This window comes from Sus scrofa, chromosome 13 (assembly GCF_000003025.6).
Source record: "Sus scrofa isolate TJ Tabasco breed Duroc chromosome 13, Sscrofa11.1, whole genome shotgun sequence".
Lineage (NCBI taxonomy): Eukaryota > Metazoa > Chordata > Mammalia > Artiodactyla > Suidae > Sus > Sus scrofa.
In genome coordinates, this window is record NC_010455.5 from 24,154,335 (window position 1) to 24,180,900 (window position 26,566).

At 42.8% G+C, this 26,566-nt stretch overlaps 1 protein-coding gene across 10 annotated transcripts in view; it reads left to right on the top strand.

Annotated features, from left to right (window-relative positions):
* MOBP (myelin-associated oligodendrocyte basic protein) overlaps positions 1-26,566 on the top strand; it is a 48,761-nt gene that overhangs the window by 16,257 nt on the left and 5,938 nt on the right. For 3 of the 10 annotated variants that reach the window (XM_013981488.2, XM_013981489.2, XM_021070398.1), the window contains exons 3-5: positions 5,785-5,994; positions 6,292-6,543; positions 18,438-18,657. In XM_013981488.2, coding sequence (XP_013836942.1) covers positions 5,789-5,994; positions 6,292-6,543; position 18,438 — 459 coding nt within the window. In that variant the 5' untranslated portion in view covers positions 5,785-5,788 and the 3' untranslated portion in view covers positions 18,439-18,657. Of the gene's footprint in view, positions 1-5,784; positions 5,995-6,291; positions 6,582-18,437; positions 18,658-20,151; positions 26,280-26,566 lie in introns of those variants that run through there. The other 7 variants (XM_013981482.2, XM_013981483.2, XM_013981484.2 and 4 more) reach the window with 5 other exon arrangements.

A 26,566-nucleotide genomic window follows, 5' to 3' on the forward strand; every position in this document is an offset into this window, starting at 1 on the left:
CAGGTCTTAAAATTTTATGAAAATATGTTTAATTGAGGCACTTCGCTATACAGCAGAAATTAACACAACATTGTAAATCAACTATACTTCAATAAATTGTTTTTTTCAAAACCACGTAAAGACTGGTGGGGGAGAGATGGAGGAAGCACCTGTGGGTCCCTCCCCTCAGGACCCTGATTGAGTTTACATTTTCTCCCCACCCCCCTTGAATCTTCCTACTCTGGCAGGAGGTCCTGGGATTGTCCTGCTGTCTCTAAACTCCATCCTCTACCATTTTTTCTTCAGGGAGCTCTTTCCCCACCTTTCAGTCTTTTTCACCCTGGGACAGAGACCCACACATTCCCTGCAGTCTTATCCCACCCCTGGGCCCATCTCCAGTCCCCCGAAGTCCAGGCTGGACCAATCACCTGGATGCCTGCTCCTCAGAGAGGAGGGCAGAGCACAGGGACCTCAGACAGTATTGAGCCTGGTCAGACAGCACCAGAGGCTGGAGTCACACAGACCTGGGTTCACATTCCCATCAGCCTCTTATTGGCCTTTTGAACTTGCACATGTTCCTTAGCCTCTCTCATCTTTAGTGTGTTGATGATAATGCCATATTATAAAAATGAGATAAAGTCAATAAAATAACCATCATATAATAGGGTCTCAGTGAATGTGAATAATAGTTATTTGCCAATAGTTTTGACTAATTTACTAGGTATTGTGGGAAAGGATGGCTCGTGTGTATATTGCTGTGGCTTAGCATGTGGACCTTAGCATTCCTAAACTGGGGCATGGTGTGGGATAGATTTGTTGGGAAGTAGATATAGCCATTTAATCACATACCCCAACTAAAGATAATATTTCTGCTCCCAGGGGCCATAGTAACTAGTGCCTTTTCACAGACTATAAACATTTTGCCAAAGGAAATGGGGAAATGCTATTTTAAAGCTGGGTGACTTTTCATCTGGTTGTCTGAGAAGAATGTTCCAGGGTTCCAGGGAAGACAACTGCTTTCCCATTAGAAACACCCAAGTGGTGAGGTTGCCCCCTGCTGGACATAATGGGTGAAGGCAGACAGTGAGGGGAGCTGTCAATAATTTGAGAACATTCCCCCCTGGGGAAGGGATGGTGAGTGGGAGTCAAGAGAGGTGCAGAGTGACCCACGCATCATGTCAGGAAGGTGGAAATTGAGAATTCAGTCAGAGCAGGAGTTCAGAGTCACAGGAGACAAAATCTCCCGTTTTATTCCATCTCAGTTATTCTTTTTTTCCTTCCGCCCTGCTTTCCTCCCTCCCTCTCTTTCTTTCTCTCTTTCTTTCTTTCTCCCTTTCTTTCTCTTTCTTTCTTTCTTTCTTTCTTTCTTTCTTTCTTTCTTTCTTTCTTTCTTTCTTTCTTTCTTTCTTTCTTTCTTTCTTTCTTTCTTTCTGTCTCTCTCTCTCTTTCTTTCTTTCCTTCTCTCCTTCTTTCCTTCCTTCCTTCCTTTCTCTCTCTCTCTCTCTCTCTCTCTTCTTTCTTTCTTTCCTTTTTAGGGCCGCACCTGTGGCATATGGAAGGAAGTTCCCTGGCTAGGAGTCAAATCAGAGCTACAGCTGCCGGCCTACGCCACAGCCACAGCCACAGCAGATCTGAGCCTCACCTGCAAGCTACACCACAGCTCACGGTGATGCAAGATCCTTAACCTACTGAGTGAAGCCAGGGATCGAACACACATCCTCATGGATACTAGTCGGATTCATTTCCGCTGTGCCACAGTGGAAACTACCCATGTCAGTTATTCTTAAAAATTTGGGGCAAGTTGTAGATTTTCTTTTATGTGTGATGAGTGTCAGAGCCATTTGTGGGAGATGACCCCCAAAAGGCTGGAGGAATTGGGGATGTCCGAGTTGTCTGTGAAAAGCTGAGTAACATCATCTCTGTGCTAGGAGCCTAAAGAGTGTGTAATTTCATTATATCCCAGGGAGAAGAAACTTGATCTGAACTTTACTACATGTGTAGGGTTTGGTAGGGATTTGGCAGATCTTTAGGTTCATAATTACAGTGACTCAGACCCTAGAAACTGACTTTAGGTTTCACTGGTTTATAAATGCTTATTTACACAATTTTTTTTTTTTTTTTTGGATACGGCTGACCATCTTCTGCTCATACAAATTTGGAAATTTCTCTTCCAAGAGGCTGCTTACTCCTCTCACCTCCCTGGCTGCCCCTGTTGCTCCTTCCTCCCTGGTCCCTCTTCTTGGGGCTGGAAGGCTCCCGGGAGCCTTCCTAGGCCTGGCTCCTCACTCCGCTCACACCCATCACATCCACTCCCAAGGCTGTGCTGGTCCATGAGGTGAAGGACTCTGGCATGTGGAGGCTGTGAGTGCCGTGAACTCATGATATCCCAGAGCGATGAGATGATCACCCTCCCCCTCATCTACTTAGACTTCTGCTCGGCAGATGGCATGACTGGGTTCCCACTCCCAAGGGCTTGCTCCTTCACAGTGATGATGGGTAACTCCCGTACTGCCTCATCACCTGTGTCCTGGCACCATCACTTCTTTCACACCACACTGGACTGGGTGGGCTCTCGGGGGGGACTACAGTTCACCCTTCTGTATCTTTGTTTAGGAATCAAACATTCCCATCGCTCCACAAACCCTTATGTCTGATTGTCCAAATCTCAGGTCCAGATGAAATGCTTCTACCCATGATGTTTTACCTGCTTCCCTAGCTCAATGTCTTGCCCTGCCTTTGGGGACTCTCCATGCCACTGTATCAGCACCTTCTCATTCCAAGCATGCCTTCCTTGCATTGCACTTACTGACATCTCTGCAACATTCTTCATCTATACTGTAAGCTCACTCTCAGCAGGATATTTATCTGATCCACCCCCTTAACCTCCCCAGAGACTTGTACTGTTGGGCTCAATAGATGTCTTTTGTGGCCAATAGCACACTATGAGTGAGCATCCTTGCCTGTCATTCCAGCTGGTGGATACGTTTCTTGAAGACTAGACTAAGCATGGTTCAGCTTTGCATCCACTATAGAGGCTAGCACTGTGCCTGGCACAACCTAAGAATATGATAATTCCTGAATCGAATGGTTGAAGGTGACCCCATTCTTCATTTAGTATTTACTGTACCTTGAAGAACTGTAACATGAAAAGTTAGATGGAAAAAGCAGATGAGCCTGTAAGAGGAACTGAGAAGGAAGGGCCAGAGATGGAGGAGAGAATCTAGGGGAATGTGGAGTGACAGGACAGGGAAGAGTTGACAAGGAGAGAGAGAGAGATCGAATAAGAAGACAGCTGCTTTAACAGCATGGCATCTCTGGGGAGGTGTGAGAACCATTTTGGGAGGACAGGAACACAAGCCAGATTGGAGTGCACTGGGGAGGAGATGTAGAGATGGAAAAAAGGACTTTTGCTAACTTCTCAAGAATATTGCCTATAAACATCAGGAGTTATAGGGAGGAAAAGACACATGGAGGTAAGATCCAGAGAGGATTCTCCCTCTCTTTTTTCTTTTTGGGCCACACAAGTGGCGTATGAAAGTTCCCAGGCTAGGGGTTGAATCAGAGCTACAGCTACTAGCCTACACCACAGCCATAGGAATGCCAGATGGGAGCTGTGTCTGCGACCTACACCACAGCTCACGGCAATGCTGGATCTTTAACCCACTGAGTGAAGCCAGGGATTGAGCCCACATCCTCATGGATGCTGGTTGGGGTCATTTCTGCTGCACCACAATGGAAACTCCCAGGATTCTCTTTTAAAATGGGATATTCGTGAGTATGATTTAGGGGCTTCTGAAATGGGGAAGACTTTTCTAACCAAAATTTAAAACTCTAAGTAAGAGGAAATGAAATTACATAAAAATTATTTTTTGCATAATAAAAGCAGATGAAGTACTGGGCAAGAACATTTGCAACATGTTTAACAAGTGTAAACATAATTTGAACTGTACACACTGAGGTGCCAAAGAATGTATTTTCTTTTTATAACTACACTCAGCTGGCTCCTCAGTCCTCACATCTCTCTGTAGCAGAAGACGAGTCCATCAGAAAACAAAAAAAAATTATACAACATTGTAAGTCAACTATACTTCAATTAAAAAAAACCCAACCAAACGAAAATCAAAGATCTCCTCAGAGTAACTTAGTTGTTTTTAATGTATTCATCCTTAAAACCCAGATCACCTACTCTATCTTCAAAGACTCTATTCTTTTCCCTGCTTTCCTTGGACTTTGTACAGACTTCTATGGTGTCTTGTAAATTACACACTGCAGAGTCTATGTGTTGAACTTGACCTTGAGTTTGTTGAAAGCAGGAATGTTCTCAGTGTCTAGTATATGTGATCACCTGTGTATATTTGTAGACTTTTGCTTATTAATAATCCTTTAAGTCCCCTGTGTGCTTCAGTGTTTTGGAGTGTTAGGTGAGACTATATCAGCACATGGCACATTCCTACAAAGGATGTTGTAGTAATTAATCCCTCTTTGGAATTTTTTTCAAGACTCAAAATTCCCTTTAGTCTCTCCTCCTTCTTTTTTAACTGAGGTAGACAGTCAAATGCATGAAAATTAAGTGCACAGCTCTCTAAATTTGTACATACAGATACATGAGGGCAGTCAGCTATCAGATCAGGATGCAGAACATTTCCTGCCCCCAGCAGGCTCCCTCCTGCCTCTTCTTAGTTAGACTGCACCTTCTCCAAATATAACTATGTTCTGATTTCTAGCACCATAAACTACACTAGTTTTGCCTGGTTTTGAACCACATATAGATTGAATCATATAGCCTGTATCCTTTTGTCTGGCTTCTTTTGTTCAGCTTTATCTTTGTGAGAGTCAAACCTGCTGTCGTATGTGCATAGTCTATTCTGGTGTTGTATTTCATTGTGTGGAGAGTAGTGATTATGCTTTTAAGAACAAATGATTCTTCTTTTAAGAACAAATGCTTCTTCTTCTTCTTCTTTCTTTCTTTTTTTTTTTTTTTTTAAGAGAAATGGCCTACCCTAAACCTAGAATGTCATTTTGCCACGGATGTGTCTGGCTTTGTAATATTTTTCCTGTCCTAAATGGGTGGTTAAAACATGAAGGGAAAAAAGAGTACATTTTCATAAAACATGACTTAAAAATACACAAATGAAAATTAATAGACACTTCCCCTGTATTGCCTAGGTACAAACTTTAGGCTACAGGAGTTCCCTGGTGGACTAGTGGTTAAAGATCTGGTTTTGTCATGGTTGTGGCCCAGATCTCTGCTGTGGTGCAGGTTCAATCCCTGGCCTGAGAACTTCTGCAAGTCATGGGTGTGGCCAAAAAATAAAAATTAGAAATAAATAAATAAGTACATAAAGGTAGGCTACAGAAATGTATTTTACGACATGGGGAATAGAGCCAATATTTGTCATAACTATAAATGGAGTGCAACCTTGAAAAAGTATAAACAAAAAATTTTTTTAAAAGAAAAAAATAAACAAATGCTTAAGTTAGTTCCTTTCCATAGTGTTGGACAGCAAATTGATCTAGATTAAGGGTGGAGGATAGCCCTGGATTTTTTTTTTAATGGTTTTTATTTTTTCCATTATAGTTGGTTTACAGTGTTCTCAGTTTTCTACTGTACAGCAAAGTGACCCAGTCACACACATATGCATTGCTTTTCTCACATTATCCTCCATCATGTTCCATTCCCTGGATGTTAATTTGGAATATGGGAGTAGCAGGGAGCGGGTTCCTGGAGTAGAAAGCTCCCTCACCTGATGTGTTGTTGTTTTTTTTTTTTGTCGCCCCACCTCTCCCCGCACCACTGATTTTCAGTGAGATGAGTCAGAAAGTAGCTAAGGAGGGCCCCAGACTCTCCAAGAACCAGAAGTTCTCCGAGCACTTCAGCATACATTGCTGCCCGCCATTCACCTTCCTCAACTCCAAACGCGAGATTGTGGATCGCAAATACAGCATTTGTAAAAGTGGCTGCTTCTACCAGAAGAAAGAGGAGGACTGGATCTGCTGTGCCTGCCAGAAGACCAGGTGAGTGGTCTACACTGTCCACCAGCGCCTGGGCTGGACGCTGGTCTTTGTCTCTCAGCTCGAATCCCCCTTCCTGCTCTACTTTGTGATGCTGGGGCTGGGGACCTGCCAATCGCGCTTCCCCCAATCGCGACCGTCGGCTCCCTGTTAGGCTCCGCCATTGGAAGATGCAGGAGGGAGATTGGAAGGTGGGAGGGGGAGCAGGGCCTGCCTACCGGTTTCCAGCTCCTGTCAGCATCCCTTAAGCAGCAGAGGAGAGCCGCTGCTCCAGCCTCCAGCTTCTTTTGGCCCTCTCAGAACCAGCCGCCGTGCAACGTCCCCTCAGAGGCCCAAGCGCCAGCCAGCTGCACCCCCCGCGGTGGTCAGAGCACCAGCCAAGCCACGGTCCCCTCCAAGGTCTGAACGTCAGCCACGCCCCCGCCCAGAAGCCCGACCTCCACCAGCCAAGCAGCGCCCCGCTCAGAAGCCCAAGCAGCCGCCGCGCAGCAGCCCAAACAGAGGGCCAGGCACCAGTCGTGGGGGGTCCCCCATCAAAGCTACTAGGTTCTGGTAACACCATCTCTTCCCTTTTGTTCCCTAGCCCTAAGGTTAGTAGCTGCTTCCTGTGTTAACTAACAACCGGTTGTCTCAATGGCCCTCCTTCAGCCTTACCAAACCTATGTACCCAATTCCCTGCATTAAATCCCCTCATTTGAAACACCTAGTGTGGCTTCTGTTTCCTCATAGACACTGTTGGTACAGTACTTCAGACGGCAGTGCTGGTTGCTTCCTTTGTCTAGAAGGACTGGAAGTGATTAATCTATCAATTCAAAGTATGGACTGGGTAACAGATTGAATAAATGAGGCCCTCAATGCCATGTCTCAGAGAGAGAAGGAATGGTGATGCTAAGAGTATCAGTGTATATGCAAAAGGAAAGGTTCAGCCAACTCATCCATCCCTCCTCCCAATACCCTTCATCTGATGTTAACCTCAGTGGCAAGATCATTCACTCATTCAGTCATTCAACAGACTTGATCGCATCCTATAGAGTTCCACATACCATGCTGGGGGATGGGAACATGATCAGAACAAGTCAGGTTGTTTGCTATTCACCAGGACCAAACAAGAGTATAGTTGCTCACAGTGTAGGGTTAAGTACTCCAATACACTCACAATCAGTATGTCCATTAGGCTATGGGCTCTGCCTGTCTGGGGCTTCACAGAGGTTAGGTTAGAATAAGTAGAGGATAAAAGGGGGTGATACGTGTAGAGAGAATAGGCAAGCCAGAGAACCCATGTTCATCTGCTCCATCTTAGGTAGGTCAGATTTTTAAAAAATTATATTTATTTATTTTTATGGCTGCACCTGCACCATGTGGAAGTTCCCGGGCTAGAGGCTGAACTGGAGCTGCAGCTGAGGCCTATGCCAAAGCCACGGCAACGCTGAATCCTTAATCCACCGAGGCCAGGGATCTAACTCACATCTTTACAGAGACAATGTTGGGTCCTCAATCCACTGAGTCACAATAGGAACTACACTTTTCAAAATGACTTTATTTTTCAGAGCAGTTTTAGGTTCATAGCAAAGTTGAGCATGAGATACAGAGGTTTCCCATATACTCCCTGTCCACACACATGGCAGGCCAACTGTTTAGTCCTTTTAGTATTTGGAAATGAACCCATTTTATAAGTTAATAATGAGTGTTAATTGTGTTTGAGGTTCTCATATCTATTCTGATGCCCAGAACCTGCATAGCACCTATGTGTATGTTCATGTCCCACGATGTTTACAGGTTTAGTCTGCAGAAGAATCAACTAGGGAGCATGTTAAAATGCTCCCAGAAAATCAAATTCCTTGGGCCAATGATGAGGTCTGAGGATCTGCATTTTCAACAAGCAACCACCTCACCTCCAGTGTAATTATGTGAGGTTAATTTGTGAAGTTATGGTCTACCAGTCACTAAAACTGTAATAGGGGAGTTCCCATTGTGGCTCAGTGGAAACAAATCTGACTAGTGTCCATGAGGATGCAGGTTTGATCCCTGGCTTTGTTCAGTGATTTAAGGATCCGGTATTGCTGTGGCTGTGGGGCCGGCTACAGCTCCAATTTGGTCCATAGCATGAGAACCTCCATATGCCACAGGTGTGGCCCTAAAAAAGACAAAAAAGAAAAAAAAGTAATAGGAAATTGTATATCAGGTTGCCTAATCATTCATTTATGCCTAAGGGCCTGAGTAATAAGGGCCTAGGACAGGTAAGTTTTGACATATGGAGGTAGTTAGGAAATGTGCAGAGCAGAGGAAATGAATTGCATATGAGGCATGTCATCTGTGGTGGTGCCTTCAAGCCCATTGTCTCATGTGAGTTGTGTATTGGCAGTTTGGTTGGCTGAGAGTTGAACCAGGACACAGAAAGGAGATGGAAGACAGTGAAAGCCAATTTCATCTGAGCCATAGATTTGTTGGAACTCAACCTTGCTGGTTTTATTCATCTAAACTGGAGAGTATTTTAGTGTTGGTGTATTTTGACTTCCTCTCTTAACTGTTCTTGGTGGGAGTCATGGGGAGGTGCCTCCAGAGGCTGCTAATGCCTCTTCAGCCCTCATGCCTCTTCAGCCGTTATCTCTTCCTTAGGACGAGGGAGCCTGAAGACTCCTTCTTAATGCCCCACAACATCACAGATGCACCATCTGAGCCTGTCCTGTGATATCCATTTTTTCTTTCTCAGATTTCCAAAGGTCCTAAGGTAATGCATTAGAGCCATCACTTCACTGTGCCGTTTGCTGTATGCATACATACTCTGTTGACACTGACTGACTATCCCAAATCAAAGGGTGGGAGAAAGGTTAATGGGAAAAAATTCACTCCTAAGCAGAGCTACTAAATTATACAGGAAGAAAGAGTCAAAAAAGTTTTCCTGAAACAGGCTTGTTTTCTGAAATGGTGCCATTTTTGAGGTCTGATCTTTAGAGGAGATGAGTTTGACAAAGCCCTTTTGGGACTTTACTAGTTCTCTTGGATAGATCTTTAAAAAAACAGAGAATATTTAAATCTTAGGATCCAATAGGCACGAATCCTTGCATCCTGATTGAACATGGCAGCATTCTCTTATTTGAAGGGAGGAAACCCTGGCATCTTCCTCTTAGTTTGTTTTACTCTCAGTTCTTCAAGATTTTAGGATTTCACAGATTTCCTTGCCTTTAGGGTTAATACATGTTTTATGAGATAAGACTCTTCTGGTTTCTCGGTGCTCCACCTCTGGGAGCTTGGATCTGTGGTTTTCTGAAAACGGCTGTCATTGTGGCTGTGAGTGACTGATTTGAGGCCAGTCACATATATGTGGGAAGTGCTGTGTGTGTCTTTGACACGTTCCTCCACAGCATGTCTTGTACAAACCAAGTCCTGCGCACTAGAAGCCTGGAGGACCAACCTATTTCTACATACATTTTCAAGCCTAGTCCTCAAGACCATGTGCATAGCACCACACCAAGCTCTGGACAATCAGGAGAGATGATGTACACCCCTGGTCCAGCTGCTCAGATGGTATTTGTGAGTCGCCCATCTTTTGGTGATGCTGCTATTCTCCTCAGTAACAACACTGAGCTAGCCCACATTCAGTGGTCCCACCTGCTTGATCCTTCTTCTTCTCCTTCAGCCACGTCTTTATTCTCTTATCTCACTTCAGCAGATGAAAAAATCAAAACCCAGGAAAGACAGCTGACTGTTGGAAGGTAAAGTTTCCACGTGGCTCTTGGTTCTCTATAGAATCTGATCTTTTGGAGACAGAGGAGGATCTGGGTTTGAGTCTCAAATTGAAGCCAGCCAGGTTTGGTGTTTCTATCTGCCCACGATCCTGGGCTAAGCATGGCTGTGAATTTCTCCTAAAGTTGAGCAAAAGAAACCCAACTGAAGGACTGCATGCCGGTTTCGTTGGTAACAGAGTGTAAAGCACTCTCCTTTCCCCTTGCATTGTAGAAGATTCATATTTGTATGAAGTTTTGGGTTTATTTGGAATGATCAAAACTGCCAAAGAACAAAGCAATTATAAACACTTACTTACTTGACACGCTAGGATTTACTTCAGAAAGACGGCCAGCCTGTGAGCAGTTCTTGTGAAGGGTCCAAGAGAGTGTCCTGACAGAACCAGGCATCGGGGCCAGCTTTTAAGGTTTGGGCTGTTGGGTAGGGGTAGCCTGCCTGCTTTTCAGGTCTGCAGGCCCCCACTTGTTCCAGATACTATGATATGACTTGTTCTGCTTTAGTCTTTCCTGGTGCCAAGGCATACATTATGCATTTTCTCCTTCCATAAAACCAGGGAGCATTCTCTCTTTCTTTGTGCAGAATTGGGTCAACTAACCCTTTTAGTCCCCTTGAACTTTCCCTCTTAATCTTTATGAGTCATTCCTTTTCTGCCAACATTTTACCTTGGCATCCGATAGGTTCTATTCTGAGCCCTCAGCTTGAGTGACTTTGCCTTCTTTCATGGGTTTAACCATGAGTGGCATGGTGATGACTTTCAAATCTTACATAGCCCTGGTGTTAAACTCATATATGTTTAACGCAGATCAACACAGATGTTGTCAAACTCAACTCGTCTCTTTTGACTTCTTTCCCATGAACACCAACTCTTTTTCTTATTAACACTTTCAGCAAGGAGTTTCTGTAGTGGAACAGTGTGTTAAGGATCCAGCTTGTCTCTGTGGAGGTGCTGGTTCAATCCTTGGCCTGGTGCACTGGTTAAGAAACCTGTATTGCTGCAGCTGTGGTGCAGGTGGATTGGATCAGGGAGCTTCCATATGCTGTGGTGTGGCCAAAAAAGGAAAAAAAAATCTCAGCCAAGAGCACCTCACCCCTCTAATCACCCCCATGAAGCACAACCCTGACCTCCAACCTCTTACCACATGGCTGCCGATTTTACTTTCTAGAATTTTTTTTTTTTTTTTATACTATAACTTAAAGTATGTTAAGAGCTGATGGAAAGGGTGTGGAAGTAAGGGTGAGACTGGAAAGAAAGGAGAGGGTATGGAGAGCATTGCAGAGAAAGTAGAGTAAGGCTCTTTCATGGTATGTGAGGAGAGACTGGCCACTGATGCAAAGCCATTTGGTTTTGCAAAGTAGAGAGAGATCCATTAGTGGGTGTTAAGATGAAGGCAATTCATACCCTGAGGATGAGAGAGCTGGAGGTTTGAGAAGGTTAGGGTAGGCTTGGAATACTGGACAAGCTGTGAGCACTGCTGAGGGCTTGCTGAGCTCTGCTTAATGGAGCTGCATAGGAACCATCTGTTCTGAGAAGTTTGTTCTCCAGTGAGGGAAATAAATTGCCATCTCTGAGATCGCCGGTGGAAGCATCCAACTCCACACCGGCAGGCTGCTTTTCTTCCAGCTTGTTTGTTAAGAGTCCCCACAGCAGCTGTTCTTAAACCTTACCAGGTGCCTCTGGTACTCTGACCCCCATTTTTTTCCTTCTCCATCCATTATACTCCTTTTTTTCCCCTGGAAGTTTGATTTTAAAATATTTAAATTATTATTTTTATTATAAATTACTCCATTTATTTAAATTTAAAAAATCAAAACAGTTTACTCATTTCTCCCACTTCCCACTCCTGCCTCTGCAACCACCAATATGTTCTCTATCTATGGGCTTGTTTTTCATTCGTGTGTTTGTTTTTTTAGATTCCAGATATAGAAGAGGTCCTATGATGTTTATCTTTCTCTGACTTATGTTACTTATCATAATGCTGTTAAGGTCCATCCATGTTGCTGCAAATCCAAGTTTCATTCTTTTTTATGAATGAATAACAGTCCATTGTATGTATCAGTTTATTTATTCACTTATCCACTGATGGACAATTGTTTCCATATCCTGGCTATTGTAAATAATGTTGCAATGAACATGAGGGTGAATATCTTTTCAAGTTAGTGTTTTTGTTCTCTTTGGATAAATACCCAGGAGTGGAATTGCTGGATCATATGGAAGTTCTACTTTTAATTTTTTGAGGACCCTCCATACTGTTTACCATAGTGGTTGCACCAATTTACATTTCGATCAACAGTACACAAGGATTTTCTTTTCTCTGTATATTCACCAACACTTGTTATTTTTTGTCATTTTAATGATAGGCATTCTAACAAGTATAAAGTGATATCTCAGTGTGGTTTCGATTTGAATTTCCCTGATGATTAGTAATGTCGAGTATCTTTTCAGGTACCAGTTAACCATCTGTGTGTTTTCTCGGACATGTCTATTCAGACTCCTTTCTTCACTTCCTCCCTTTCCAAATTAGAAGCCACAGCCCAACATTTTAAACTCTCTCAAAAATAACCTACACTTCCCTACCCTTTGAAAATATGTCTCAAATTCTTGGGAAAAACTCCATCTTTGTATGGATCCATTCATCTACCTTCACCATGTCTGTTGAGTTTTACTGGGGAAGAAACACAGCAGGGCAGTAGTAGTTGGGTAAAAGCAGGATCGTGGTCATTATATCATTAAGCCCTGTTTCTTTTGGGAAGTCGTATTTCAGTTACCTGCATTCAGATAAAGCCATGGACCATGATAGGAAAAGCACCATGTATGTTTGTGTAATACACAAAACACACACACAAACACACACTCCATGTATATCAGGTTTATGTGCGTGCAATAGAATTCAACCTTTTCAGCAAACAGTTCTATGCACAGACTTGTGTAACAACCACCATAATCACAATATAGAATATTTTCATCACCTTTCAAATGTCCTTCATACTTCCTCTTTGAAGTCAATCCCAAACCCCTGACAACTACTGATCTGTTTTCTGTACCTGTAGTTTGGTTTTATCTAGAATGTCCATAAACGGAATCATACAGTATGGACCCTTTGAGGCTTGGTTTCTTTCACTTACCATAATACAAGTGAGATAGATCCATGTTGTGGTTGCATGGATCAGTAGCTCTTTCATTTTTTATTGCTGAGTAGTATTCCTTTGTATGCATGAACCTATAACAATTTTCCATTCATGAGTTGAAGGATATATAGGTTGTTTCGTTTTTGGTGATTATGAATAAAGCTGCTGTAAACATTCATGTTACTGTAAGTTTTCTTTTCTCTTTAGTAAATTACTAAAACTGACATTGCTGGGACATATGGTAGGTGTATGTGTGAATGTATAAGAAACTGCTAAATAGTTTTTGAAAGTGGTTGGATCATTTTTTATTCCCACTAGGAATGTGAGATGCTCTGTGTTCTTGTCAGCACTTAGTAGCGTCAGCTTTTAAAATTTTATCCACTCTAACATGTGTATTGTGGTAATACACTATAGGTTTTTTTTTGTTTGTTTGTTTGTTTTGTTCTTTTTTGTTGTTGACTTTTTTTTTTTTCTTTTTAGGTCTGCACTCGTGGCATATGGAGTTTCCCAGGCTAGGGGTCGAACTGGAGCTACAGCTGCCAGCCACAGCCACAGCAACACTGGATCTGAGCCACATCTGTGACCTACACCACAGCTCATGGCAACGCTGGATCCTTAACCCACTGAGCAAGGCCAGGGATCAAACCTGCAACCTCATAGTTCCTAATCAGATTTGTTTCCACTGTGCACAATGGGAACTCCCACACTGTAATGTAGTTTTAATTTTACACTTTCTGTTGACTAATGATGTTCTTTTAATGAGCTTATATAACATCCTCCAAAAGACATTTATTGGTGAAATGTGTGCTCAATATTTTGCCCACTTAAAAAAGTGGGTTATGTCCTTCAAATTGTGTTTTGAGAGTTTAAAAATATATATCTGGATACAAATCCCTTATCAAATATATAATTTAAAAATACTTTCTCCCAGTCTGTGATATGCTTTCTCATTTTCTTAACAGAGTCTTGTGAAAACCAAAGTTTTAAACTTTGGCAAAGTCCACAATTTACCAATTTTTTTCCTTTATAGATCATGCTTTTTGTATTATAAGAATTCTTTGCTTAACCCAAAATTATATGGATTTTCCCCTATGTTTTCCCAAATAAATTTAAAAATTTACGTTTCACATTTATGTTATAATCTGTTTTGAGTTAATTTTTTTCGTAAATTGTGGGAGATATGGATTGAGGTTCATTTTTTTTTTTTTTGCCTATGGATATTCAATAGTTCCAACACAATTTGTTGAAGATATTCTCCACTGAATTAATTTTGCAATTTTGTCAAAAGTCAGTTGACCATAATGTGCATGTTCATTTCTGGACTTTCTATTATGTTCCATTAATTTCTGTATCTTTTTTTTTTTTTTTTTTTTTTTTGCCATTTCTAGGGCCACTCCCAGGCATATGGAGGCTCCAAGGCTAGGGGTCAAATCGGAGCTGTAGCTGCCAGCCTACACCACAGCCACAGCAACACGGGATCCGAACCGCATCTGCAACCTACACCACAGCACACAGGCAACGCCAGATCCTTAACCCACTTAGCAAGGCCAGGGATCGAACCCACAACCCACAACCTTAGTCAGATTCATTAACCACTGAGCCATGATGGGAACTCCATCTGTATCTTTTCTTTCACCAACTTGATTACAATAGCCTTATAGTAAGTGTTAAAATCAGTTTAGTGTAAATTCTCCAACACTTTTTTATTTTTGAAATTGTTTTTTGGCTATTTTAGTTCCTTCACTTTTCCATAGAAATTTTAGTGTCAGTGTGTGAATTTCTACAGCACATCCTGGTAAGACTGAATGAGATTGTATTAAGTTTATAAGTCAACTTGGGGAGAACTATACATGGCATATCTCCCCATTCATTTAGGTCCTCTTTGTTTTGTCATGTTCAGCATATAGATCTCGTGCATATTCTGTTTGCTTTACACTTAAGCACTTCATGCTTTTAGGTATGATTAAAAATAGTACTTTTTTCAATTTCAGTTGTTCATTGCCAATATATAAAAAAATATATATAATTGATTTTTATATACTAATAGTGTATCCTATGCTCTTGCCAAACTCACTTATTCTAGCTTTTGTTTGGGGGGTAGACTCTGGGATTTTCTACATTGACAATCATGTTTTCTGTAAGTAGAGACAGTTTTATTTTTTTCCTTTTTGATCTGTATGCCTAGATTTTGTATATGATTTAAACTATTTCACTTAGAACATTTTTTCTTTCTTTCTTTCTTTCTTTTTTCTTTTTTTCTTTTTGCCATTTCTTGGGCTGCTCCCGAGGCATATGGAAGTTCCCAGGCTAGGGGTCCAATTGGAGCTGTAGCTGCTGGCCTATGCCAGAGCCACAGCAACGCGGGATGTGAGCCACGTCTGCAGCCTACACCAGGGTTCACGGCAACGCTGGATCCTTAACCCACGAGTAAGGCCAGGGAACGAACCCGCAACGTCATGGTTCCTAGTCAGATTCTAACCACTGAGCCATGACGGGAACTCCTAGAACATTTTCTTCTTCTTTTTTTTTTTTTTCCCCCCGGAGCTGTAGCCACCAGCCTACGCCAGAGCCACAGCAACGCAGGATCCAGCCACGTCTGCAACCTACACCACAGCTAACGGCAACGCCAGATCGTTAACCCACTGAGCAAGGGCAGGGACGGAACCCACAACCTCATGGTTCCTAGTCAGATTCGTTAACCACTGCGCCACGACGGGAACTCCCTAGAACATTTTCTTTTGAGAAAAATATTTTCACAAGATTAAGTCCTTGCCAAATTGGCTTTCTGAATCATTAAAAGGATTTGGATCCCAAAGGCCTGAGCCCAACCAGATAATGTACTTAGGTTGAGTCGTAGGTTCCTATCTGTTTTTCCTCAAATCCTTATTTCAGGACATGGGTCATCTTTCTGCATTGATTGACATACTCTATCATCAAACCAGAGAATGGGCATGAATGAGCTTTGGACTTAAGAATCAAAGAGGTTCCCATTACCACTATGATTTTTTTTAAAACATTTTATTAATGATTTAAATTTTTTTTTTCACTATAGCTAGTTTACAGTGACCACTACAATTCTTAATTTGGGTAATTGCCAAGATCACCAGGTACTGAGGTCCCCTTAATGCTTATGAGAGATGAAACTTTTGGTGTTGGATTTATATGATGGACTTAATTCTAGTCTACATTTAGGGCCAACCTCTTCTTGAAGAGGACACATACCCTGAAGAACAGTCATGTGATGGTTGTCCATGTGTGGATCGAAACTCATGCCTCCTCCTTCCCCAACCCGACATGGGCCTGAGTTGTTTCTTTTGCTCTATGTAGACCGTCTATAATTTTCACCCTTCAAAGCTGTGCTACCAGAAGATGATTTTATATAGGTTTGAGTTTTGCATAATAGCGACTTGTTATTTTCCTATTTTGAGTTGGTCCGTGAGGATGACGTGCAGGGTAATTCATGTAGTCAGGGGACCCTGCCATTATTGTCAGTGGTAAGCAGCCTTGAAATAGCCCTTAGACTTAAGAGCCTTCACACTGAGCAGAGGCCACCTCCTCCATGGGCTCAGCTGGTACCCTCACTGCTACATTTGACACCCCGAGGTCCAGCTACCTTGCTGGAGTGTGTGTGAGTCAGGAGCAGGGTCTCTATCTTACTATTATATTCCCAAGGTCCAACTCAGGGCTTGGCTGCTCTTACTGACTGAATGAGGCCTATAAATATACCTAGAAGTCAGTTGGGCCCAGTGTGGAGGGCAAGTGATCTAGCATCAGGTTTGAGGCTGAGCACTGCTGCCTGTCCAAGTCACTTATTCTCTTAAAGCTGTGTTTTCCCATCTGTGAAATGTCGCTATAATCTACCTCATTTGTTATCATTGTGGAGTGCTTAGTTCATCATCTTCTACTCAGAGTAAATGGATGTTAGTAGAATTGTTATTTAATAGATACACTGTGTCATTTGATCCTAACTACCAGCAGATCCTCCCTCCCCAATTCAGTTGCTTCCCCTGGTTGAATAGGAGTTCAGAGGTATTGCTGCACAATTTGGCCATCCCCAGTGGCATCAATGTGGCCACCGGGGGAAGGGGTGTGCCACCGAATATTTAGGTGCTCATATTATCTAAGATGCCAAATGACCTATTTACAGTGGTAACTGCACAGAGTGATAGCCAGGCTACATGAGCTTCCATGCTAGTGTCAGCATCCAGGGTTTTATATTTAGCAGGATTTACAGGAAGTGCTAATATGAACAGGCTGGCCCAAGTCTGGAGGTCATGGAAGCAATCCAGAAAACAGAAAGATACTCTCTCCCCAAATTCTAAGGGATATGTTCCAACCTTCCAGGCAACAATTCACCCTGCAAGTTTCGATATAGAGTATCTCTTCATTTATTCTTCCTGGTATCCTCAATCCTTTCTGAAGGACACCAGCATTGTTAGCTTGACATAACGTTGGGGTTTGGAGTATGCTCTCGTTAGCACTTGAATATGAATTTTATTTCTAAATTTTTAAACTCCCCAAATTACAGGAAAAGCTGTGATTCCCATAAATTCAGTCTCTAGTGTAAAAGTGTACATTCCTGATGCATGTATTTTGGTGTTCTTTTCTTTTTTTCTTTATTTTTTAAACTAAGAACTTGGGTGATGTTCTAAAAGCATTTGACGATGGCCTCATTTTGAAGATGGTCATGTAAATTTTTTGCTGTCTAAATAATTTAATCCTTCAGTTAGAGAATAAGCTCTTGAGCAATATTATTTTGGGGCCACATATGTAAAATGTTTTTTTTTTTTTTTTTTTTTTTTTTTTTTTTACTGGGTGTTGTGAATATTCTTTTTGAAAAATAGATTCCCCATCAAAATAAGAACATGTCAATATGGCCACAGTTTTATAATGTGAAAGAACACCCCTACATGTATATGTATGTACGTTCTTGTGTTCATGCCTATGGGCAGTAAAACCAGTTTTTTCTAGGTGTGTGGGTATTTTGATTTCCTGTGTGTTTTTCTGTATTTCAAAATGTCTGTAATGATTAAATAGAAAAGCAATAATTACTGTATCTAAAAAGAGAAGCTCTTCTATTTTTTGAATTTTTATTTTATTTTTATGTTTTGTTTTTAGGGCTGCACCTGCAGCATATGGAGGTTCCCAGGCTAGGGGCTGAATCAGAGCTATGGCTGCCAGTCTATACCACAGCCACAGCAATGCAGGATTCAAGCCGCGTCTGTGACCTACACCACAGCTCATGGCAACGCTGGATTCTTAACCCACTGAGCAAGGCCAGGGATTGAACCTGCAACCTCATGGTTACTAGTCGAATTCGTTGCTGCTGCACCACAATAGGAACTCCAAAGAGAAGCTCTTTTAAAGAAGCTCTGGCCAGGAAAAAATATGATTATATTATTTGGCCAGATACTTCCAGAATTAAGAAATTAAAGAGAGATTTTTAAGGCTGAATTTACCAGAAATGTAATAACCTCAAATGTAGTCTATAAATTTACAGTTCTATTGACGGAGTGAGGAGAAAGAGTACATCATTAGCAACACTGTGGATTTTTATGTTTTTCTTTGTAAATCAGATTGAAAAGGAAGAGCAAGCCCACCCCTCGGAAGAAGTGATGGAGGAGTTTCAGGTGAATGGACGGCCTCAGCTCTCAGTCTCTCTGCTTCTGGACCCACATGCCCTTGGACAGGTTATCTGGCTTTGAATATGATGCAGGGGCAGACACCTGCTGATGCAGCAACTGCCAATGCCCACAGTCTCCATGTCATGGGGGCTGCTGGGCAGCCAGCCTGGAGGTGAGAGGGGGTACTTCTGTGTGTTATGCTCCAGGTGGGGGCGAGGGGGGGTCCTCCTAGAAGCATCACTCAGTCTCCAGAGCTCTGTGCATGGCTCCTTTGGTCTCAGCTACAGTCCCTTCTCCCCCCAGTGCGCACTGGTGTCCAGGATCTTTGGCTCAGGATGGCCCCAGTGTCAGTCCATGCATTGTCCTCCAACCTCTAGCCCCTTCTGCCCCTGGCATCCTGTTGCCTAGTCAGACTTTTGACCTCAACCTCCTTCTTTGTAATTAATCCTCTACCTGGGTTCCCCTCTCCCCCTGTGTCCTTTGATTTCCATTTCACCAATCAGTTCCCGGTACCAACTCACAGTCAGAGACACCACTGACTTTGGGGGAAATTCAAGTTCTTTAATAAGCTATTAGGCTACCAAATGGTCTGGAGATGCAAGGAGATTCCCAGGGAGGGTAGGAGTTGTCTAAATCCACAGGTCAGATGCAGCCCATGTGCTGTGTCAGAAGCTGAGAGAAAAGTCATGAGAAAGGTGCTCCCTCCCACTCCCCAGGTCCCCATCTCCAACCTCATCCTGGAATCTATGAATGTTTCTTCCTGATCTGCCTAGGTGACAGCAAAACACTCAAGGCACTGCCTTTGAGCCTTGTCTAACCCATCTGGACAGTCTCAACTCCAGAACTAATTGCTTTGCAAAATGTGTGACTCCGGGCAAGCAACCTGGGCTCATGCACAATGCCCTCCCCACCTCCCCTCTCCTGAGGGCTCCTGGAGACAAGTACGGCTCCCTGTAGGACAGAGCCACTGCCCTCCCACCCTCTCCACCTCAGGACGCAGGTGGGCACTTTCACAGGACCAGAAGGGGTGCTCAGAGAGTTGCTGTTTTTGGGTTATAGCCCCTCAAATTCCTGGGAAGGGCTGAGGCCTGGTCCCCTGACCCCCACCCCATTGGCCCTGGCTAGGACCCTCTACATACTGTGCAGGAATCAGGAAAACTAGGAGACGAACTTGGCCTTGGGGAGAGGAGAATTAAGTGTGGGAAGAGGTGAGTTAGGGGAGGTAGGTAGTCTTAAGACTTCTCTCCCTGTGTCTGAGGCTGTTCCGAGGCATGTGGCAGTCTGACTCCAATTACAATGCAGCGAGATTGAAGGAGACTTCTTACCTCTTTCTTTCTGATTTTCTCCCACTATCTGTAGCCCTAGACTCTTGAAAAGGACTTTGACCTCAAGCATGGGCTCTCTATCAGGGCCATGGGAACTAACCCCCCTCCTAACTCCACTGTGGTTGTACCACAGCCCCTACACACATACACATGCTGGGGGCGGGGCAGGGTTGTCCCCAGGTTAAATGGAGGACCCTTAGATCACTTTTCAGTCCTGTGAAATGTAGTCTGCACATGCATGTGTGAGAGTGCGTGTTGTGTGTGTGTGTGTGTGTGTGTGTGTGTGTGTGTTGAGAAACTTGGCTTTGGGAGAATACCTCTGGGCTCATTTTCTCTCCCAGACGCAATTGCTGAAGAGCCCCTCCAAGTCCATGCCCCTCGAGGACCCTGGCCACTGAAGCTGATCATGAAAGAAGACTGAATTCCAACATGTTCCCTTCAGGGGCTGACCTTGACTTAGGGTTCCATTGTGTGCCCAGCAGTGGCGGTGCAGGAGCCCCTCCTGGGCTATTTTCTGTACTCAGCTCAGAGCTGAGGGAGAGGGTGGAGGGGATCCATCTTTCTTCAGGCTCCACTATGGTCCATTCCAGAAGTCATTCAAACTTGTTTTAAGCTGGCTGATTTGCTTATTGGCTTCAAAAGTTGGAATTGAAGGGTGAAGGATGCAGGCAACAGATCCTTCCCCCACTCCTCCTCCACCCCTCCGATCCTTCTACTCAGGAGGCCCGGGGGGTGGGGGGAAGTGGAGCCAAACCCTAACCCAAAAGGTATTGAGGCTCACTGTTCTTCCAGACTTAGTCTACTTTACTTGTGACTCAGAAGCCCTTTCCCTACCCAGCAAGACCACACTCTCTTGCTTCCTTCTCTTTTCTCTTTTTGTACCTGTAAACAATATATTGTCGTATCTATTCAATGCTTGTGCCCACCTCAGGGCTCTGTTCTTGCTGTTCATTCTGCCTTGATGTTCTGGCCCAAGATCTTTGCTCTAATGCCTTAAGCTCCATTATCATCTCAGAGAGGCTTTCCTTGGAAATTCAGTGTGGTTTCCATAGCTACTCTCTATCCCATCACTCTAGCACTTATCACCCTCTGGAATTACCTTGTTCATTTATTTACTTATTTATTGCTTGGGTCCCCTCCTCTTCCTCATGTAAACTTCATGACTGCCAACACCTGTTTACTGCTACACTTTAAGTTCCCAGCACTAGTTAAGAGCTCAATAAATGCTTGTTGACCGCATGGATGTTTGCTTGTTATTTTAAAAATGAGGATAATTTTCCAAAAGTTTAGATACTTTTGAGAAGTCAAAGGTATCTATTTAGCAACAAGGAACTTTGTAGGGTGACTTTGCAGGGCATCCTCTGTGGGAATAAATGGGAGGTGAGGATAGGAATTCATGAAGGTAGTTGCAACTCCCTCAACTAAGCTGGATCATGAAGGGAAGCAGAGGATGGGGCAATAGCTGGAGTTTTCCATGAACTCAGCTGACACTTGGGCATGTCAGATGTTGCTGGGAAGGAGGCAGCAGAAGGTGTAAGAAGAAGGAGGAGGAGTTAACTGATGGAATCAGGAACTGAGGGCGATTTTGGGAGGAATCCAGGGCAAAGGTGAGGAGATCAGGCACAGAGCAGGGATCCCTTCTCACTGGAACAAAGGAAGGAGGGAAGGAGAGCATAGATTCTGGTGGGTTTGCAGGGTCAGTGGCAGGAGCTTGAAGCAATTCCTATTTGTGGCTTTGATTTTCTTTTGAAGAGGGAGGTAAAGTGGCCATTCATAAATGGGGGGTGGAGGGGGTGATGCTTGGGGTTGGAGATATGAGGACAGTGGAGAAGATTATAAAGAAATCAGTTTATCTAAGGTCTTTGAAATCTTCCTAGATAAACCTTTCTTCCAGATGAAAGTCATTAATTAATTAATTTACAGTGCAAGGTCTATTTTCCCCCTAAAACGTTACCTACAATTTCACATTTAGATGTAAATCTAAGATCTAAAGCTGAGACCCATGCGATCTCAAGAGGGAAGGTATGAGTTGGAGGGAAAAAGGCAGAGTCTAATCTCCTCAAGGAATACAGAATCACAAGGAAGCTTTCACTATGGGAAGCTGCAAAAATGCTGACAGATCACAGTGAGATGGGACTGTGCTGTGAGACAGTAATTTGCTTAGTGTCCACCTGGGCTGCTGTTCTAACACCAGAGAAATGTGAAAACTCAGGACTGGAGGGCTGCTTGCCTGACCCCATAGCACATGTCTCAGCTCTATTAACAGCATCACTAAAAGGCACTTACTATTTCTGCTTAAATAGAATGAAGTATTATTATTGACAAACATGATGTTGTTGATCCAAGAGTGGGGTGTACATTTGTAACTTGGAGAGATTTTGCATACTTACTCTTCTTATTGGTAACACAGGTACACACTTGCAAGAAGGCTGTTAAGGATAGTGATAGAACTTTCTTTTTATTGAAGATCAACTATTTATGTTTATAAATGGGAAAAGTTGGTTATGATCTCCATGACCACTGAAACCATAATTTTGACCTTATGGCTATTATGTTATGACCTAGAAGTTGCCAAATGAGCTTGGTGTAGCCCTGGTGTAGAGAGGTCCCCTTAAATGATGAGAGGGAGGTGGAGCCAACAGGGACCAGGCCATCTCCATGTCAGTTACTGCAGCCTTTAGGGTTTATGGTGACTTCTAATTTTTAGATAAAGGGTCCCATTGTGCTGAACAAGTTGGCAATACCTACTTTCATGCCTGAGAGCAAATATTGATAGAATACATATGTTAGTAATTTTCTAAATGGTTTCTTGAATTGAAGAATATATTTAGAGTGTTTCTTTAACTGAAGAGTGCAGCAACAGAATGACAATGGAAGAGTGCCTCACATCATAGGTCTGGGTTAGTCGACGGGTATTTCAGTGACTACTAAATCTGCCTAAGTAACAGTTCACCTACCACCAAGTTGAGTGTTTTGACTTTTGAACAAGGTCTATCCAAACTATGGATGAGCAGAAGAACATAGATGAGCAAATAGTCCTCATGATTATTCATACACTTTTCCTTTTAAGCAAACAGATGTAAAAACATTATATTCAACGTGGATTGTGTTCAAACACATCTCTGTTGCACATGCTACATTAATTATATAAACCGTGTTAATAGTACATAAAATTGAGGAGAGTGGAGAAAATGAAAGACAACAGCTCAAGTTATTTATATATATAATATAGCTATTATATTATACATTATATATGTTTATATATTATATATTGTGTATGTATATATATATTAGCAAATCAAATATCTATCAGATTTGGGTCATTTGGTTCAAAAACATCTCTTAACAATGAAACTAAGTTCTAAAATAGAACTTAATCTAATTACTAAAGTAACAGTCACATTGGATTTTGGAGCAGTTGAACCATCCTAAAGGTCATAGCTTGAGGTTGGAAGCTTTGGGGAGCCAGTAGTGATATCTGGAGAAGCTCCTCTCTGGAACCCAAAGGCTATATGTATTTTTTAGAGACAGAAAGATGGACAATCTCATGCAATTAGGGTCAAGAAAGAAGATGGATTCTTGGGAATGTCTGGGTCCATGTTTGAGAAGGTGGCTGATGGCAGTTGAAGAATTTTATGTGTTGAGTTAATGACAGATGTTCCTGATAAAAACAGGAAGTTACTGACTTTAGCATTAGCCAAAGCAGCCCTCCCTGAAGAAAGTAAGAGCTCCTGGGGCCATTACTTTGTTAATGAAGCCACATCAGGGCCAATATAAGAGGCAGATGTTTTATCACATACTGAAAATATTCCCTTGGCCCAGGTGGTGGTCCTTGTGCAGTCCCATGCTGAGCTCTAGGCAAATCTATTTGATTAATGATGAAGTGGAGATATCCCTATGGTGTCTACCATCAATGAAGGTGGGGCAGTCTGTCATTCAGAGGGTGTGGGATTCAATAGACATTTTGGCAATTTTTTATAGTTAAGTCATGTTTGCATGCAGAACAGAGGTAGTTTTTCCTGACCTGTCATAGGTCCCTCCACCTAGGTGGCAGCCCAGGCACAAGGAATTCACTTTTAGGCATGCCTCTTCCATAGCAAGGAAGAGGGGATGGGCACAGTGAAGCAGAGTGCCCTCGTCTTCATGAGGAATGTGCCAAGGCAGCCAGCTTGGCTCCCAGGGCCTCTCAGTGATGGGAGTTAACTTAGTGATCTTGCTGGATTTGGCTTATTTCTGAGCTCTCTGAAGTACACTCATCTTTGGCTTTGCCATCTGCAATTTCTGTCTCCGGAAGGGAACATCTCTCTTCTCTCCAGGAAGAAATCTTGATGCATCAAAAAGAAAAAGCTTGGTGTCTTGGGCATTTTTTTTCCCTGCATATGGTGAGCCAACAGATTTTACATAATCTATTTTCCCTATAATTCATCCTCCATTTCTTGAATTCTCTGTGAACATTCCCTTCTGCAGCTGACAGCTTCTGTTCTTTCTCTTCTGGTTTATAAACTTTCTGAGTCAGACCCTTTAACAGAATCTTAGTTTTTTGCTGATGGAGATCATTAAGGATCTTTACTGCCAGCTGCAAGATTTTGCATTTATTTTCAACTAGAGATTTTGCTGCAAGCAGTGAAAAAAAAGGGGGAATCATTTTCCAACTTTTTTCTTCCAGCTGATGCCTTGCTGACACCTCATTATTTGGCTTGGAATGTAAATAGTTTCTGTTTTCTTCAACTCTTGTTAATGTGGATTTTGGTACCCAACTTTTCTGATTTTTCATCTTCTTACTGTGGTAATCTTCCAACCTAATCTTTACTTTTAAAATGATCCTGCTCATTTCCTTCCCTGTGATTTTTCTCCTCTGATGCAAAGATCATGATTAAGTTGTTTCAGCTGCAGAGCATATTCATGGAGAACTTCAACTCCATTATTTTTCTATGTCACAGTTCTTCCTGAGACTTGATATCTTATCTGGTTTGCTCACTGATCCCAGTGGGCAGGGCTGGGAGGGCAGAAGGGGACCATAGCCTTCTCTATACTCTGCCCCCCCTCCAACTCTCACCTCTTACTCTTCTCCTAGCTCCTGTCTTCCTCCTATCTCTTTCCCTCACTCGTCTGTTTTCCTACAGCTTAAATTCACAGAAGATCTTGGTATTTAGATCTCTAGCAGAGCTGCTAACAACTTTATGCACTTTTATTGCTCTGGGTTTCACACTGTCTTCACTATCTTCTCCAGATCTTGTTCCCAGCTGCCAACTCAGATTATGCCCAAACCAGAATCACTTTGATTCATGCAGGTCTCCACTGTCATGTGACCAAGAATGACCCTAAGAGGGGTGCTGACCAACATCCAGGTGCATTCTGGCTCCAGGTCTCTCCAATCCCAATTTTCTTCACTTCCCCAAATGGCCTGGTGCAGATCTGCTGTGCAGATCTGCTCTCTGGACTGTGCATGGCTATATCATTGTAGAATCTACTTCATTAACTTGCTTTCACCTACAGTTTTAATTTGCTGCTACTTGCATTACCTTAAGTCTCCAAAAGTGCTCAAATACTAGTTCTCAGGTGATACCTTCCCTTTTCTTCTAGTGTATGTGAGCTCTTGAGATCCTAATAGGAGAATCTGTGGAGTCCAAAGGAAGAGACTTAGGAGCATTTAGCACCAGACATGTGTTTGTGTGGGTGGGTGGGGGGTTCTTCCCTTTATGTGGCGTCTTTCCTTCTGCTGCATCATGTGCTCTGGGAGAGGTTATTCCTTCTTCCATCCCCTGATTCCCTGTCTTCCTCGTGAGCAAAATCATATGCAGATGAGAGGTACAGGGCTCCTGGCAGGGGTAAACCCTGCGGTACTCCTTGCCCAAACAGAATAAGGTTTGGTTGGCATGACATTCCAATTTTTTCTCTCTTTCAACTTGTGAAACTCAAGTTGCTGTGAACATGAAAATGCTTTAGTGTACATATATCACCCAACAGGACTTCATAAATCCACTTCTTAAGGCAGCTCTGTTTTCTGAACACTTCTAACCCCTCCCAGGATATAACTGAATTAAAACAATGTTATATAGTGGCTTTCTCATACAAGGAATGCATTATGCCAATGAACTTGTTTAACCCAGGGTAAAAATCAGGCATGTATATGTGTGTGTGTGTGTGTGTGTGTGTGTGCGCGCGCGCGTGCGTGCGCACGCACAGGTGTGTTTTCTTTCTTAATAGATAAATCATTTGGTCTCAAAATCTGAGCCCCCATTTAAAATTTTTAGGAGATTACCTTTGCTCTCCACCGATTTTTTTTTTAGGAGCATTCCTTCCCCATGGAACCCTGGTGCACTAAACACTTTTATAGTGATATCTAAAAGATCAAAACAAAAGAGTCTGTCCTCAAGTTCATGGACAAGTCTGCTCATCACTAGAGTCACTGGCTAAGAAAGTCAATATTTTCTGAATTAATAAATAATCAAGTTATATTAAAGAAAAATTATTTAGAGATATACTGAGTATTATGTAATTAAAGACTCAGAAATGAAAATCCCAGCCATCAGGCAGAGAGCCCAAACAACAGCATAAGATGCTCAAGCTCACACAACTACTCCAGAGGCTAGCTGAGCACAACTAAAAGAATGCAACCATCTCCTCCGTCCATATGGGGCTGGATGCCTAGACACACAGCTGTATTTAGTGTAGCCTAAACTAAATGTTGGCGAGTGCTCCCTTTATTGGCTGATGGTCTTGCAGGTGGGAGGGTGTGGGCATGGGTCTGGGCCA